The sequence below is a fragment of the Orussus abietinus genome, unplaced genomic scaffold, assembly GCF_000612105.2.
Source record: "Orussus abietinus isolate OABI.00-Male unplaced genomic scaffold, Oabi_2.0 scaffold236, whole genome shotgun sequence".
Lineage (NCBI taxonomy): Eukaryota > Metazoa > Arthropoda > Insecta > Hymenoptera > Orussidae > Orussus > Orussus abietinus.
The window spans coordinates 22,896-40,016 of NW_019396007.1; the positions used below are offsets into that span (position 1 = coordinate 22,896).

At 48.4% G+C, this 17,121-nt stretch overlaps 3 protein-coding genes across 6 annotated transcripts; all 3 read left to right on the forward strand.

The window, feature by feature from the left end:
* The first annotated feature begins 2,010 nt into the window (after positions 1-2,010).
* Positions 2,011-5,158, forward strand: LOC105703148. Its single transcript, XM_012431302.2, has 3 exons — positions 2,011-2,074; positions 3,269-3,330; positions 3,400-5,158. The coding sequence occupies exons 1-3, from the start codon at positions 2,060-2,062 to the stop codon at positions 4,676-4,678; spliced, it is 1,356 nt and encodes a 451-aa protein (XP_012286725.1). The 5' UTR covers positions 2,011-2,059; the 3' UTR covers positions 4,679-5,158.
* Positions 5,159-8,279: 3,121 nt separating this feature from the next.
* Positions 8,280-12,948, forward strand: LOC105703119. 4 transcript variants are annotated; one of them, XM_012431242.1, is made up of 5 exons: positions 8,280-8,428; positions 8,571-8,949; positions 9,841-10,330; positions 11,120-11,208; positions 11,416-12,948. In XM_012431242.1, the coding sequence occupies exons 3-5, from the start codon at positions 10,307-10,309 to the stop codon at positions 12,755-12,757; spliced, it is 1,455 nt and encodes a 484-aa protein (XP_012286665.1). In that variant the 5' UTR covers positions 8,280-8,428; positions 8,571-8,949; positions 9,841-10,306; the 3' UTR covers positions 12,758-12,948. The 4 variants fall into 4 exon arrangements, with proteins under 4 accessions (XP_012286665.1, XP_012286664.1, XP_012286662.1 ...); XM_012431241.1 differs by having other exon boundaries at positions 8,535-10,330; XM_012431239.1 differs by having other exon boundaries at positions 8,571-10,330.
* A 1,558-nt stretch (positions 12,949-14,506) lies between these two features.
* Positions 14,507-16,964, forward strand: LOC105703140 (methyl farnesoate epoxidase). The gene is made up of 8 exons (XM_012431293.2): positions 14,507-14,627; positions 14,771-15,022; positions 15,121-15,409; positions 15,478-15,710; positions 15,807-16,018; positions 16,186-16,272; positions 16,376-16,517; positions 16,754-16,964. Exons 1-8 carry the CDS (start codon positions 14,537-14,539, stop codon positions 16,945-16,947), a joined length of 1,500 nt encoding a protein of 499 aa, XP_012286716.1. The 5' UTR covers positions 14,507-14,536; the 3' UTR covers positions 16,948-16,964.
* The last annotated feature ends 157 nt before the right edge of the window (positions 16,965-17,121 follow it).

The following is a 17,121-nucleotide window of genomic DNA, read 5'->3' on the forward strand; positions in this document are numbered from 1 at the left end:
GAAGTCCGAAATATTCCACGTACCTGCGAGAAACCTCGTCGGAGGTCAGGTTCGTATTGGTAAAAGTAACGAGATGCTGAAGAAAGTGAGAGCACCTTAGAAGAGGGGACACGCCGTATATTTCGGTTTCCCTCGAAATCAGGAAACCAACGGACTTCTTCTCGGGGCAGGTATTTTTAGTAGCGACATTCCTGGCCCACTAACCCCATCTCTGGGACGCGCATATTAATTACATACCCATGGTAATTAATTCCTGAAATCACCCGATCCGTGGAATCCGTGAAGAAGAGCGATGCAAAATGGCGAACCTTGGTTTGCACGGTCGTGATCGACGTTTCTCGCAAACGGATGGCCCGAATTCGATCTCGTTCAATGTGCACATTCGTAAGATAAAATTGACGATTTTATTGCACGTAAAGTATGTATTTTCATCGTTAAATGTCATTATTGAAAAATACCTGCTATCATTTCTCATAATTTAAAATGAGAAACGAATATCTTACGAAGTCCGGCATTTATGGCGCCGTGGGCGTTAATCGGATTTACTAAAATGTGCAAGCCTTAAAATATGATTAAGTATAGCGAAGTTTATGGTGGAAAGGAGGTATTACCGATTAATCTTAAGATTTCTAGAGAGAGATGTGTAAGACCTTTCGAGTTGACGGTTTTATACAGAGGATGCCGGAGGCGCCAAGAAGAAGATCCTCGCTCGCTGCATCCGGAAGCGGTGCAACCTGTCGAAACGAGAGGGAGAGTGATCTCGAGAAAGTGGAGGAACTAACGAAGCAATTAGGAAGGCCGGTTTCCTCCTGAAGAAACTCCTCGTCGGCTAAGAGACGGATCCCCGGGTAATTCGGCGTGCATTTTTCGCGCCGTGGAGACTAGACCCAGGGGGTCGATTTTGTATCTTTGGTAAAAGAGTTTCTTGATCCCTATCCCAACTTCCATCTCACCTGAGCTTATACACTCCTCCATAGGGTTGGAGTCCTAGTTGGGGGATTCCTAGGAATGATTACAGAAAGAGGTCGTCCGCATAACTGGTCGGACCTTTCCACTGTCGCTTTCGTTGGTGACAACGAATAAGTTACGTAAGGTACCAGCAGAATGACCCGCAGAAGTCACTCGTAGAAGAGATCGCTTTCCATTTCCTGCTTACCGAGATATCCGGAGAAATGTGCAGCGTGTCTTCCTTCCCTAATGGAGGTTTCCTCCAGGCAACTTCCTCATTCCTGCATGGAACGAAAGAAATGATTAATTTTCATCCAGGAACCACAACGCATTGCCGAAAGCGCGTCCTCGGCGAAGTTTCGCAATTAAGAACTATCGTCAGCGACGTCGCCGGGATGTGCCAATAGAGGGTGCATTCCCGCGCGTAGAGATGCCCATCTCATGCCATTTGTAATCCCGTCGTAGTCTATGACGGAAACGTATCGCGCCCTTATGTAATAACGAAAGCGAGACAGGGCCTTGGCGTGCTCGTCGAATTCCCCGGGATTATGTAAAAAGCGAGCGTAGCGCCGCCTGCGCAGATGCGACACACGTAGCTAGTTAGGTTAGGTTTTTAGCTTTTTTGTTAGGATACTTTCCCTTGTACGGCGACGTGGAATGGATCGTTATGTATCGCCAAGTGGACTGACTTATCGAGGACGTGCTCCTAAAACGAAAGGACTTACCGAGAGAAAGATGCCGTTTCATAAGCCACAGTTAAAAAAATGGTAACCCTATTGCAAGGCAAGGTTGCATTAACTGCCGTAAAATTAAAAAAAAAAAAACAATTGCGCAAGCGCGGTGGTCGGAGGGGCACCTAGACGTAGACCATCGTCGAAGGTGCCACCTCGAAGGCAGCCCCACCAAGGCTGATGTACAATCCCAGGCTGGTACCCATCCAGAAGAGGAGGCACCTTTCTGGTACCCCTTCTCGAATGTCGCGTGCTCTATGCCCAAGCGCTCCTCTAGCCGCGGAACTCTCGCTATAAAAGCCTCGGAATTCCCGGGGAATTCGCCAGAAGAGTGACGACCGTAAAAAGCGGCAGCTTCCGCCGTGACCCCAGACGCCGGAATGCGGACCTCCCTGGTTAGTGTCCCGACGCGCCCCTGGTGCCATCTCTCGGAGTGACGTTAAAGTGCAATGGTGTTAATGTGGGAAATCCCACTAGGGCTCACGCCGTGAACTCGACCCTACGTCACCAAAACCTTTCCTACCACCGTAAATGCCTGAAAATCGTCTTGTTCCCCAGAAATTCCCTTATTAAACTTGGCCTTTAAACTTTAGAGGTTAATCGGTCCCTTTCCAGATCTCCGAAACCCCGATGACCTCGTCGGAGATCATCTCCGGGGATTCCCAGGATAATTCTGAGTTACCCAACCGGGAAACCCCAGTTATCTAGTTAATCTCCGATTACCCAGTTACCGTCTTCTTCTTGCATCCATTTTTTAACACGGTTCGCCGCGTGCGCGGCACTCGGTCGTCGTGCACCGATAACCAGGAAAAGCGTCGACGTAATAAATTCCCACGAGCGAATGTTAACACACGCTATAGGTCCTTGATCTTGACATTGACTTAACAATACACGTCGCACCAGAACCAAAGAGACGTGGAACAAAAGGAGATAAAAAGTCCCGACACCGCAAACATGGGAATCACCGTTTAATGGCGAAGTCGCAATTGTTTAAAAATCCCATTTCACTTTCACGTTTCTGCCACTATAATCGTTAATGCACCCCACGTCCCTGGTTAGGACGCGTTCCCCTATCTGGGGCCGCCATTTTGGATCCTCTTTCGAGAGACTTTCATTTGTGGTCTCCCTCGTAAAAAGTCTCTGGTCGATTGGAAGAGTCGTAATGTTACCGGACAAACGATCCGTCCCGTGGGTTTTGTCATCCGTTTAAATTTTCCCGTAAATGGGCAAATTTAAATGAGTGGTTGCGCAAAAGAAAGCGTCAACGCACTCCGAGATGAAGTTGGCTGCGATGACTGTCGACATTTTTCCTTGGGTCTCCAAGTGAAAGGATCTTGAAAAAAGTGTTGGGTTACGAGCATGGGGTTCCCTGGATTTGGTGGTGGACCCACTGGGAGTCCACCGGTTTTTTTAGGAAATGAAATCCGGAATGGGCTCTGGAGTGAAAGCTTGAAAGTAGATCGACGCGTTCTCTGGACTCTTTGAATTGGTCTGCCGTTTGTTTTTGCTCTTCGTCCATTTATATGGGAAGCTTATAGCGCCCTGAAGTATTCCCGATGAAGCACTTACGTTTAACTCTTTGTTTCCAGGTATTGTTGGGGTGCCTTTTCATCGCCTCTGCGCTTGGAGAGCCGATCAGGCAGAAAAAAGAGTAAGAACCGTGATCCTTTTCGCATCGCAACCGCGAGGATAAATGAATATGAGAGTTCCTTTGTTGTAGAGCTCCTATTGCACACCATGGACCACCCTCTGATCAGTACGGTCCTCCAGCCACATCTTATGGAGTTCCGGACGTAGGAATATCGAATTCGTACGGTGCTCCTTCAGATTCCTATGGGGCGCCTCCACCGGCACCAGCACCGAGTTATGGCGCACCTTCTGGACACGGCTCCTTCGGCGGGGATTCTGGACACGGAGGATCAGGACATAGTGCTCCTGGAGGATCCTACGGAGCTCCTTCCGATCATGGGTCTTTTGGAGGAGGGTCCTTCGGTGGGGATTCTGGACACGGATCATTCGGTGGAGACTCCGGACACGGATCTTTCGGTGGAGATTCCGGACACGGGGGATCAGGGTCCTATGGAGCACCACCGACATCCTATGGGGTACCGTCATCGTCCTACGGAGCTCCTTCGGGTCATGACTCCTTCGGGGGAGGATCCTACGGGCCTCCGGCTCCTTCTTATGGGGCACCATCCGGAGGACACGACGAGCCTCACGGCGAGTGGAAAAAGAAGCTGACCTGGAAGGCCGAGTGGAAACAAGAATGGAAGACGGAGTCAAAGCTGACCTGGAAGCAGGAGTGGAAGAAAGTGCAGGTACCGGTTTGGAAGGAAGTGCAGGTGCCAGCTTGGAAGGAGATCCAGGTTCCGGCGTGGAAGAAGGTGCAGAAGCCAGTGTGGAAAGAGGTCCAAGTACCGGTTTGGAAGGAGGTCCAGGTCCCGGACTGGAAGAAGGTCTGGAAGCCGGTCTGGAAGGAAGTGCAGGTCCCCATCTGGAAGGAGGTCCAGGTCCCGGCCTGGAAGAAGATCTGGGTGCCCGAGTGGGTGAAGGTCGGAATCCCTGGGGAACAATACGTGGGGAAGGACCACCACGGCTGGGAGTACACCAGCCACGACCTCTGGAAGAAGAAGCTCGTCTGGAAGCCAGTCTGGAAGAAGATCTGGAAGACCGAGAAGAAGCAGGCATGGGCCACTGACAAGAAGCTGGAATGGAAAGCCGAGTGGAAGCAGATCTGGCGAACGGAGAAGAAACAGGCCTGGGTCACCGATAAGAAGCTCGCCTGGAAGGAGGAGTCCGTCCAGGTCTGGGTCCCACAGAAGAAGCAGATCTGGGTCACCCAGAAGAAACAGGTCTGGAAGGACGAATGGAAGAGCAAATGGGTACCCGTCTGGAAGGACGTCCAGGTGCCCGCCTGGAAGAAGGTGTGGAAACCCGTGTGGGAGAAAGTCTGGGTGCCTGCCGAGCCTCACCATGAGGAACCCCACCATGGGTACTGATATCCTGGGCCTTTCTGCCCAATTCGACGGCCGTTTGGCCACGAGATCTATATTTGCATTGGGTCTCTGTATATCCGAGGTGGAGTTCGCTGGAGTCGAACTCGAAAGTCGACTTCGAGGTTCGGCGAGAGGGTGGGGACCCAACTCGGCGTGTCAAAGCCCGGGATGCTCCTTTCTCTTCCTGGGCCTCTTCCGAAGAATTCGGAGACTGGGAGGGGAGCGGCTGATCTCTATCGATCCGCCGATCTCCGAACGATCGATCCGTCCAACTTTTTACGCATTTTATTGCTGGAGGGTTCTTCCTTCGAGGATGAGACGACCTCGAAGTTGACGACTCTTCTCCGTTCAGACCGTCCAGGTCTACTGATTGCAGATATCGTCGCACCTGACTACCTGCGCAATTGTACATAGCCCTAAGAGATGGAAAAAGTTATTTTTATATTCTTGTTTCATTTTAATAAACGTATTTTATACCAAGTGTATCTTGATTCCTACGGGAGGACTTGTATATTTTTTTAATGTTTAACAGAACTCCGACCTCAAGCTCATCGGAAAATCTCCACAGAGAATTACGGAGTTACAAGTTACATTAAAGGTAATGATGGGCATGTTCACTTTCAGTATGCATTTTTTATTCATCGACATTATCAATAGGGCGAAATCTTATTACTAACGCGTGGAACTTCCCACGTTCCGTTTTTAATGTCACGCCGAGACTGTAAATCACGTCGTCGAAAGCGACGAAGCAATTTCCCAGCCGTGACTGTTTTCTCCGGAGCCGTGAAGAGTACGCCCACTATAGTTTTTTCGCCTAAGAGGAGTGATTGAGAAGATGTTTATCCAGGAATTGAACGGCAGGTAGAAAAGATTCGTACCCCTACAGGGTCGCGAAGGTTATGAGACGAGCCGGCGACCTTTACTTTCTCCCGAGGTGCAGACTTTGACTTTCCTGAAGAAAGGTGAGACCGGAAGTGGCACGACGTCTCGCCGTAAGCGAAGAGTCGATCTTCTCGAGTCTTTAATTACCTGCTCTCTTCTGGGCCCGCCATATTAATTCGGCCACTTCGGCCGAAAGTGTGACGAATCCACCACGCACGATTGCTTCGAGCTCGCCAAAGAAATTGCCGATGGCTCAGCGGTTAGATTTATGGGTTAACTTGCCAAGTTGACTCATAAATCACCCGTAATGTTAGGGGCGGACATTATTTAATTACGTTTAACCTCGTGGACAAATTTCCGCTGGGTTTAACACCTAACCATAAAGTCGCTAATGGACTGCGATTAACCGGGGGCACTAACCGATGATTAGTTCTTAAAAGAAAGTAAACCGTAATATATCAACGGGGTTCTTTGAAAGTGGACAGGCGTTCGAATGGTCCTTAGTGGTCATTCTATCGTTTTCGAGGTGCTGGGAGGTTCTAGGGTCTCTGAATTTTTTTAGCTCTCAAGGTCAACCCCATCGGTCCCAAAAAATTCTCAGCATAAGTACTCGCCTCGGTTTACTTGTAGAAATTAATGCAACCCACTCCGAGGTACTCCGAAGGTACAAGTTTTATTATGATGGTTGCACCTTTCCTTCGCACATAAATCAATTTTGAAGAGGTTCATGGCAAGTTTACACGGAAGAGTTACGCCAGTCAGATGAGATTGATGACGCATAAAATATGGTATGCTACTGGATTAGAAGATAGATTATTATCAATAGCAGTAGCACGCAGTAAAAGTCACTTTCGAAGCAGAAACTTTGACTTCCTTAGAATACTTAACACTGAAAATAATTTATTGTCTTAAATTAGGGGGCGCCGCCGGGATTATTTTTCCAGTAGACGGGATTCATGCCCGCTTTCGCATGGCTACGGGAACAAGATGCGCAAAGATGCGTACCTCATTAGCATACAATCCACTCGAGATCGGAGAGGAAGAAAAGCTCGATCAAGGCAGCCTTCTCTGCGAAAGTGAAAGTTTAAGGTACATACACATCCTCCGGACACCACGGAGACAAGACTGGCAAGTCATGCGTGCTTTCGGCGACTGGCTGGTTCCGCGTAACTATCAAGAGTGACCTATAGTGGCGCCATCTTGCGGGCAATGACTCGTACTTTTTTTTGTTTTTCCCCTTGAACGTGGAAATATTTATGAAACTTCTCCAAAGAGGGTGCACCGAATAATTAGAAACTTCAACCCGTGATCAAGTAGGTACTAATAAAGGCCTTTAAGGAAGTATCGAAAGTTAATCATGCTTTATGTATGGCGCATATTGAACTGCTAAGACTTATATGTCCTGGGATTATTACTCAATAGAAAGCGAAACGTGCACATAGTTCGTCTGCCTTCCTCTACCGATAGTTCTTCTCGAAAGATGGTGCACCACATAACCTACGACACGTTCTTTTAATAAACTCGACATTACACGAAATCTCTCCAGGAACTGTCGAGTATTTCACTCCTACATATCGGGATAAAGATTAGAAACAGAAAATATTTAGAAATTATCCTGTGTTGTTAGGGCTTGAGACGGGGATTCCCCTTTTTCTTGGTCGCTTATTAAAACCAGGGAACGAAATTAATATCTAGCAATTTCTTAAATCATGTTTACATCGGGTTAATGGCGCCATAAAGCGAAACAAGCCGATCGATCGGTTTTTTACCTGAAGTCGACGTCGAGAATTGACCGCGGTCGACCGAGGTGTCATCTGAAGAATTTTAATGAGCCAGTTCTACGGGAATAATTAGGGAAGCGAGTCACGGTCGACATGTCGATGTAAATTAGCCAATCGACATCGCCTAAGACAGTTCGGCAACCTCCAGCCGAAAAAAAAAAAAGGAAAACACTACTTTTAACATTTCCTAGCATTGTTAAAACTTGGAAGAATAATGATTTTCTTCACTCCACCGGGGTCAAATTCTCTAATTTATGATATTTTTTTTTCTTTCAGTCTTCACCGGAAGTCGGGAAACTTGTCGCGGATGGTATAATTGACGGATCACCGCAACGACTTCCGGCTACACCGGACATCCGATATTCTCGTCGGATTGGGAAAAGTCCTATTAACGAACTTTACTTTCTCGGCGATGTGCTCATTCGTGATTCCGGATAACGATTTATGTAACGCGAATCATTCTCCTTTTTTTTTCCACCTTTTTTCGCAACTCTCAAGGATGCTAATTTCACGGAATACGCTCACGTTGATGGCAGGAATTACGTATACAATTATTAGGGAATCGCACAAATCCTCTTATTGCACATTAAGGTGAAGTGAAACACGTCGAGGAACTTGATCGACGACGGTAAAAAGTATTTCCCTAAATTCCTACGTTGCCGACGTTAGTTTTTGATAAAAATGGAAGATGATTTATACATTTATGCAATTTTATGCATTTTTTTTGGCAGCGAGAATGGCGACTTCCGTCAATCGATGACTCTGCGATAATCCAGAGTCGCCTGATGCCACTTAACACGTACACTACAAATATAGAGATGTGCCTCGCAACTTTCCCTGGCTGATCACGTGGTGGGATTCTTAGTCACGGGAAAACATTCCGTAACAGCGGCTTGAACTCTGCTCGACCCCGACTCGCTTAGTTTGAGATGTTTCTTTGCTCTTCCTCGACTGCCATTATGCATACAAGACGTTCCTAAAGATCCCGCGATCAGCAAAGTAAATTTCAAGACCGAAGAATCGTGTTATACCCTCTTGCAGAGAAAGAGAGAGGAAAATTACTGTAGCCATTTAAGAAAATTGTCGCATGGTACGTATCAGAAAAACATAAGCAGTTACGTTGGAAATTTTCTTTCCATAAGTTTCCCCTCTACAACTTTCGTTGGAAACATTTTTTTATAACCACCCCCGTTTAGAAATTATTCGGGGGTATTTTTTTCAATGATATACAGGGTAGTTGGCATGCCTGGAAGTTGACGACGCCGCCGGTGGCGGTGCTGCGGTCGGCCAAGGGAAACCAACGACCTTGAGAAGGGAAACCTCGCCGAGAGTTCGCGACCGGTCCGGTAGATCGCGATTCCTCGCGAAATCCCGAAAGAAACAACCGGTAACGACCTCATAAAACGTCCGGTCCGAGGAGAAAGAGGTTTCTCTCCTCCCGGACAGAGAAACCGTCCCGGACTCGTTCGAGCCCGATCAAGACCGTCGGAGACGAATTTCCGATTTCTGACACAATGGACTCTCTTACGTCACCTGCCCACTTATCTCGCTTTCACTGGAGCGACACAGCTCCGTTTTATCACTCGAGAGGGCTTTCGTCTACATGGAAACGTACTCTTGCAAATTTTACTTTTCACCCAAATGGCGGCGCCGAAAAGGAATTCCCACTCATGAAAGTTTTACAAATATTCTGACGTTTTTATAGATAAATAGTATGTAATATATTCATGTAAAACATTTCTGTCGTTGGAAACATCAGCACGATCCTCGGACCTCCTTATGGAGGACCTCCACAAGGAGGTTCTAGGAGCGTGCTAGGTGGAATTTACTTTCATCAGGAACTCTAACTCGGCAATTAACACCGGTGGAAGCTTCCTTTCCTTAAGGAAGTACGCGGAGGCAGTCGTTAACACCTCGATGTCAATGTACACCCGGGGACATGATTTGTTAAGCTCAAATAAGTCTCAAGACTAAGAAAATGAAGCTGAAATCTTTATAATAGCTTTGCGAATTACTGGACACGGTGCATTAAATAGAATACCTCAAGATAATCATAGGTCATTTATAATATCAGGTGAAAAGAAACGTGAGGATTTTTTAAATGATTTTCGCGATTAAGGGAGCGATTCAAAATGGCGTCCTTGGCCTTGCGGAGATTCGTTATGGCGGCTAATTCTGATCGTAAATCATTTTCTTTTCTGTTCGCGGTTAACTATCAAGCTAGCTAAAGTGTTAGCAGCGTAATTTCTTACGAGTACTATGAGTTACGTCACGATGACAGTACGCCAGGCGCCAAGACACATTTATGCGACATACCGATGAAAAATTATCGCAACTAGCTTTCTCCAACTCACTATGACCGATGCGTTGTCACAGGAAAAGAACCCAATTCCATTTGTGATTTAACATTGCGTAATTACAGCAAGTTGGATTATTTTAAGTACTTCTCAGTCTTCCCCATCGATTAAATGATTTCTAAAAATATATATACTATTGGTTTAGCAATGCCACTTGAAATATGGACTACTGGACATTGCATAAAAATCGTCCCAGGATTTGAATTCACCAGCCCAGTGATCCGCGAAAAATGTGTGGAGAAAAAAAATAAGCCCAGAATCCGGAGAAACCGCGACGTGCGGAAAGGAGCGGGCAAAAAAAGGGAGCCTCGAATCCGGAGCGGGAGTAACCTTGTCACATAACCTTGCGCGTGAACTTCACGGCGCCATTGGCCGCGGGCAAGGATCACTTTCACCGGAGCGACGGCCGAAGAAAGGCGACTTGCGGCGGGCCAGCGAGGTGGTGCGGTCCGGTTCCGGTTCCACTTCCAGTTCCACTTCCCCGGCCACTTTCGGCGCGGACCCGAGGGGAGGATACGCGCCTATATAACTACGGCGTTCCGCTGATTGGGCGAAGTAAACCACGCTCCCTGTGCCCAGAGATCGCGCCCAGAGGGCGGCATTGCGACGCCATGAGGATTCGCCCAAGATGCGCGGTCAGTTTTCGAACGATTTGAATTTGGCGCGCGACCGAATATACGGGTGTCAAGGTGGCGGTGCATCGCGACTGTAAACGCGGCGCTGCGAGACAATTATTTCATTCAAACCTGACGCGTTTCCAAAACAACGAAACAACTAATGGGCAAAGGAGAACTCGGAATAATTTAATTCGTGACTTAACTCGATTATGCGCGCCGAATATGTAATTCAAGAGAAAGTAATCCGCCTGCTCTAGGAAGGAAGTCATTATCGCGTGCGATAATCATGGCTCACCTTGCGCTCAGAATAATAAAAGGAACAATACATAACGCCTTTAAATCAATGCAACACGCGTGCGGTATAATTTGAGGTTAGAAAGAAGTTCCATTTAACGGTGGAAAAATCCAAAGGAAGAAATGAAAGTGCCCGAGAGAACTCGTCACACTCGCAGTGATCGATTTATCGCCTCGATCAGAGATCGAGGAAAGTAAAGAAAGCTCGTCGTCGCGTAAAAAAACTAAGTAGTATAAGGAGATACAACGCCATCCATCGAAATCGTCCCTACTTCGTCTCAGGGCAAAACCCCAGGAAGATCCATTAAAAAATAACACTTACATTTCGAATCGATGCGCATCGCGTGACGGCGGGAGGACGACTCTCGTTGTCCGGCGCGGCTAATTCAAATTTTCTGGCACTACACCTGAGACCAAAGTTACCATTTGGAAGAAGATTATAGCAAGGATCAGATCGTTGGGTGGCGCCATCTCTGGTGAAACCCGGCTAACTATTTCTTTCCTTTTTTACAGGCTGCGCTAGTTGTGCTACTGCAGGCCGCGCTTGTGGCGGGCAAGGCACTGGAACAGACGCAATTGCAGCAGATTCAGGAGCAAGTTCCGTAAGTATTAGTTCCGTTGAGGTTATGGCCATGCCCCGAGACTGAAGAAAGAGCCTCGTATCATAAACCAGCATAAGAAACGCCCACTTCCCCGTAAAAGTAACCCTACAGGGGAAACAGGGGAATGTTCGTGTAGTAAGGTTTGAAACGAGACCTCTTCGTCGCCACTTTGATGTCGCCTTAAGAAATATTTCCTTTAACTCGCAGATACGGCACAGAGGCCCAGAAGCGATTCGGAGGCGACGAGGGAGGGTTCGTGGGTCCCGTCGAAGAGCACCATGAAGAGCACCATGAAGAGCACCACGAGGTGCACGACGACCACCACCACGACCACCATGACCCAGGGTATTGGAAGAAGAAGCTGATATGGAAACCAGGCTGGAAGAAGATCTGGAAACCAGCCCAGAAGCAGATCTGGAAGCCGGCGTGGAAGAAGATCTGGAAACCAGTCTGGGAGCCGACCCAAAGAGCGATTTGGAAGGAGATCCAGGTCCCAGCGTGGAAGAAGATCTGGAAGCCGGTCTGGAAGGAGATCCAGGTGCCAGTGTGGAAGGAGATCCAGGTCCCGGCCTGGAAGAAGGTGTGGAAACCGCTCTGGAAGCCGATCAAGGTTCCTGCCTGGAAGGAGATCCAAGTTCCGGCCTGGAAGAAGGTGTGGAAGCCAGTTTGGAAGGAGATCCAGGTGCCGGCGTGGAAAGAGATCCAGGTCCCAGCCTGGAAGCAGATCTGGATCCCGGAGTGGGTGAAGGTCGGCATTCCTGGCGAGCACTACCATGGGACCGACCACCATGGTTGGGAATACACGAGCCATGACCTCTGGAAGAAGAAGCTGATCTGGAAGCCGCTCTGGAAGAAGTACTGGAAGCCTGCGAAGAAGCAGATCTGGGTGCCGGACAAGAAGCTGGAGTGGAAGGAAGAGTGGAAGCAGATCTGGAAGCCGGCGAAGAAGCAGATCTGGCTGGACGACAAGAAGCTCGTCTGGAAGGAGGAGTGGAAGCAGATCTGGAAGCCGGACAAGAAGCTGGAATGGGTGCCGGACAAGAAGTTGGAGTGGAAGGAGGCTTGGAAGCAGATCTGGAGGACGGAGAAGAAGCAGGAATGGGTGCCCGACAAGAAGCTGGCCTGGAAGGAGGCTTGGAAGCAGATCTGGGTGCCGGCCTGGAAGGAGATCTGGGTCCCTGCCTGGAAGAAGATCTGGAAGCCGGTCTGGATCTCCGAATGGTTCCCCAGCGAGGACCACCATCATCCCCATCATGGCTGGGAAGATCGCAAGGACACCCAAGTCCAGGCTTCGGAGCTGGTGGCAAGATCCACCAAGCCCGCCGACCTGCGTTCGCAGCAGGCCCAACAAACCCAACAAACCCAACAAATTCTACAGGTCCAGGAGGCCCAGTTGTCTCCAGACCCGCAAACCCAGGAAACGGACAGAGCTAGGTGGGACAGGTCCTTCCGAAATGGTCTCAAGACCATAACGCAGGACTTGGTCCCTCCACCTCTGCCCACCAACCAAGACAAGGTGAATGCGGCCTTCAAGTTCCCTGGTCGCTAATTTGGGAGGTGGGCAGCTGGGTTTTTTCCCCGGGGTCTATCCCCGTCCTGGATGTAACATAAGCCATTGTATATATTAACGTTAAGGCCTAAAATAACGATAAGTTACCCGGGCGCTTGCTACTCGACTGACGCGTCCTCGGCGGACTTCTACCCTTTCCTTCCCCAGCACTGTTATCGTTTTTTTTTATATTGTTAACTAATGCCGTTACGAATAAAGATTAATGTTTTGTTACGAGCTGCGATCCTATTTTCTGTCCGTGGTGATGCTCCCGGTGCAACCGAGGTCCTCTACGTGTTCCCGTCCTCGTGCAGAGCGTGACTCCGAAACGGAGAAAGTAGGCTCTGTTATGGAGGAAACGATAGCGGAGTGAAAGTTGCTGGCACCCACACACGATATCGTAATTTAATTTATACCTCACGCGTCTGATGGGAGATGCGCAGGAATTCCTTCCGCGCGGGAACCAAAATGGCGGACGCCTTCGTGTGGGTGTCTTCGTTAAATTTCTCTCTGAAGATATCTCCGACAATCATCCAACTATCATCCGACAACCGAGGAGGACATCTCGCTTTCCTTCGACCGCTATGCAGACATAAAATGATAAGAGATATGATGGAAAGCGCGGTATCCCGAGGAATCAAGATGGCGGCGGAGGACGCTTCCTCCCTGCGCGTGGGTAAGACGTTTAAATTTCTCTCGAGAGACCCTGAGGGCATCCGTCTTACGCATATCTGGTGTCAAAGAGGTGCACGACGAGACTTCCTCGCTTTCTGCAGGCTGCCGTCCTGGAGAAAAAAAGGAAGGATCGGGAAAAAAGCGGTGGAAAGCGAAAACGGAAGGCCGTCTAACGAGCCGCCTTACGCGCTAACAGAAACGGCCAACTAATAAGCAAAAGTCGTTTCATTGACCCCGGGGGTTTAACGCAATTACGCGAGCGCGACATTCTCGGTGAAAGCTGGACATTTCCGGGTTTCGCGAGTCGTTTGTCGAGCTAAACTCGGCGACATCGGCGCTGCCATCTTGGATTTCTAGTACAAGAAGAAGGCATTGCTATGCCCGACGCTTCCTCGAGGTTCTTCGGGTCATCTTCTTCTGGAATACCGATTCAGACCGTTGGGTCAGGCACTCTTCTTGCAATATTAAGATGATATGAAACGCGCTGCGGAATTTTATGCAGATAGATAAACTAAAATTCATCTTAATACTACCTGAAGCGTTCCATATGACGTTTCGGAGCAGTAATGACGAAGAGATCGACGTAAAACCGTCGAAATCCCGTGGATTCATTATTCTAACGACGGTTTAGGATCAGGGTCGGCATCGGTGAGGCTTACTTACGACTAAATTTCTCCCCTTTCATATCACTTGAATGCGATATGAACCACTGCATCGGCCGTGATCGTTCCCAGGGAAGCCTGGGATGAAACCCGGCTCTCATATAAATTAATCTAATTTATCTCGGTACATGGAAGCGCCTTAAGGGAATAAAAGTCATGGCCGTGGTCGCCCGTATCTCCATTGATGTCTTCAAGGTGAAGATAAACTGGATGTGTAAATGTCTTCCTATTTCCGTCGAGGCTTCGTAGACGAGCAGAGCCAGTCGGGCGGTTCGACGACGACGGGGCGTCTTCCTGAAAAGAGGCCGACGTAAAAAGGTATTTTTGTCGGAGTGACCCATGGGTGTCAACTGAGATTATATCTCCGAGGGCACCTGAAACCTTTTTGTTCCGGCGTATAAAGAAGTTGGATCCTCCGCTGTGAACGCCAGTGACCCTCGAGATGCTCCTCGCGCTGCTCTGCGTCCTCCTGCTGGTAGCGCTCTGCGCATACTGCGCCCTCGACTGCGCAAAGCCCGCAAAGTTCCCGCCCGGTGGGTATGCGCATGTGCCGCACTTTTAAATTACTTTTTGTTGAACAATACTCGCGACAACCATCTTCCTAAATTAGAATTCAAGCTTTAGAAGTACATAAAGAAGAATTATTTACCAATTTACGTTTCTTGCGCGACGAAAGGACCAAAATGGCTGCCGTTTGTTGGATGCTTCCCGACGTTCCAGCGTCTCCGTTTAAAGCACGGCTACGCCCATCTTGCGTTTGAAGTCCTGTCCAAGATATACGGCCCGATTTTGGGCTTAAAACTAGGCAAACAACGATTCATTATGATCTCGGGACATTCCCTGGTGAAGAGAGTCCTTCTCCAGGAGGAATTCAACGGACGACCCGACGGCTTCTTCTTCAGGGTGCGCTCTTTCGGCAGAAGAAAAGGTAACGGGACGTCCCATCTAAACTAACATAATTTCCATATCTCGGGGGGAATTGTTTAGTGAAATCGACGAAGGAAATTCCAAGCTTACCGTTTCCAGGAGTCCTGTTCACGGAGGGTCACACTTGGTCGCAAAATCGGCGATTTACCATGAGACATTTGCGCGTCTTCGGCTTCGGTAGATCCATCATGGCGGGTCATTTGCATATCGAAGCCCGGGACCTCGTCGACAACCTTTTGCGACAAAGTGAGGAGGGTCCCGTGGGCATGCACACAGTCTTCGACGTAGCGGTGTTAAATTCCCTGTGGACGATGTTTGCCGGGCACAGATTTGCCTACGAGGACGAGAAACTGAAGGAGATCCTCCAGGTCGTCCACGACGCCTTCAGGTTGGACCGGCTCGTTTCCTCTTCATCTTCCCAATAATTCAAGTAGGTTTAAAGTGTTTTATCTCCAGGTTAATGGACACAATGGGAGGAATAATGTCCTACATGCCCTTCCTGCGTTACGTGATCCCAGAATTGTCCGGCTTCAAGGAGTTAATGTACATCCTGGAGAAGCTTTGGTCCTTCCTCAGCGACGAGATTTCCGCCCACGAGAGGAAGTTACCCGAGAGTCAACCTGGGGATCTGATCGATGCTTTCCTTCTGGAAATTCCGAAAAATCAGGGCACGGATTCAATATTCACCCGTGAGTGTGACTCTGGACATTTGCGATGTCCTTGGCGCTGCATCCTGATCGCAATCATTTTTATCAGGGTGATAACATTTATTTCCCTCCACCCAGGAGAAGATTTATTGGTCCTTTGCCTGGACCTGTTCCTGGCTGGCGTGAAGACGACCAGCGACACCCTGGCGACGACGTTCATGTTCCTGGCTCTGCATCAGGATTGGGTAAAGACTCTGCAGAAGGACCTGGACGAGGTCGTCGGGAGAGATAGGTCTCCGACATTAGAAGATGTGCCATCCTTACCCAGGGTCGAGGCTTTCCTCGCCGAGGTAAGAGAAAGCGACGATCACCAGGAAATGCGTCTCTTCTGGGACTTCCGCCTGCGTTTTTTCCCTTTCTTGTGCCTTTCCCGGTGTATCGATCCGTCCAATCTCTTCGAGGATCCCTCCAGTAATCAATTTTACAATTCTTTCAATTGTTTCTATTTTTTATCCAGGTACAGAGGTATTTAGCAATGGCGCCCCTCGGAGTGCCTCACAACACAACCAAAGACGTGTCTTTGGATGGCTACGAAATACCAAAAGTACTAAAATTTTCAATTAATCCTTATTATCTTTCATCATTTCTCTTGTGCTATCAATGTGCCTCCCTATTGCCTCTGATATCATTTATCTCGATTTTATCAGGACACCATAGTTATTCTCAACTATCACAGCGTCCACCACGATCCCGCGATATGGGAAGATCCTGAAGAATTTCGCCCAGAAAGGTTCATCGACGACAATGGGAGATTTTCTCATAACAATGCCGCCATTCCTTTTGGAATCGGTAAGACGAGACGGGAGATATCTATTTTAATTTACATTTCTTTGCGCGCCACTTGAAAGCTCAGCGTCAAGACCTTAATTGTAGCCTCTATATTCACGTTGTAAAGTTTCAAACGAATCGGTACAGCGAAGATGGAGAAAAGCTTCGTAAATGTCTGTTCAGATGGCACTTTGGCCCCCCCTTAAATCGGGGAAGAGAATCGGGAGGAATGGTTATCAATAATGGTTTCTTTTCAGGAAAGAGACGTTGCCTGGGGGAAATCTTAGCTCGGCAATCATTGTTCCTCTATTTCACCAACGTCCTCCACTTTTTCCATTTGGAGATCTCGCCGGAACACGGAGCCCCCGACACAAATGGCTACGACGGTTTCACCATTTCCCCAAAACCATACTACCTTAAACTTTCGTCGAGGACGAGATCGAAAGACTAACCGAAGCTCGCATTACCTTCCACCGAATTTCGTACAGTGCACCGTATAGTGCATTTCGTTAACCCTAGAGCGCAGCACCTATCTTCACATTCTCTGCGTTTATGCTAATTACCCACCCAATTTGCCGTATAATTTATTAGCAATTAATTTCAAAGTCCAGTGTAAATAAGATAT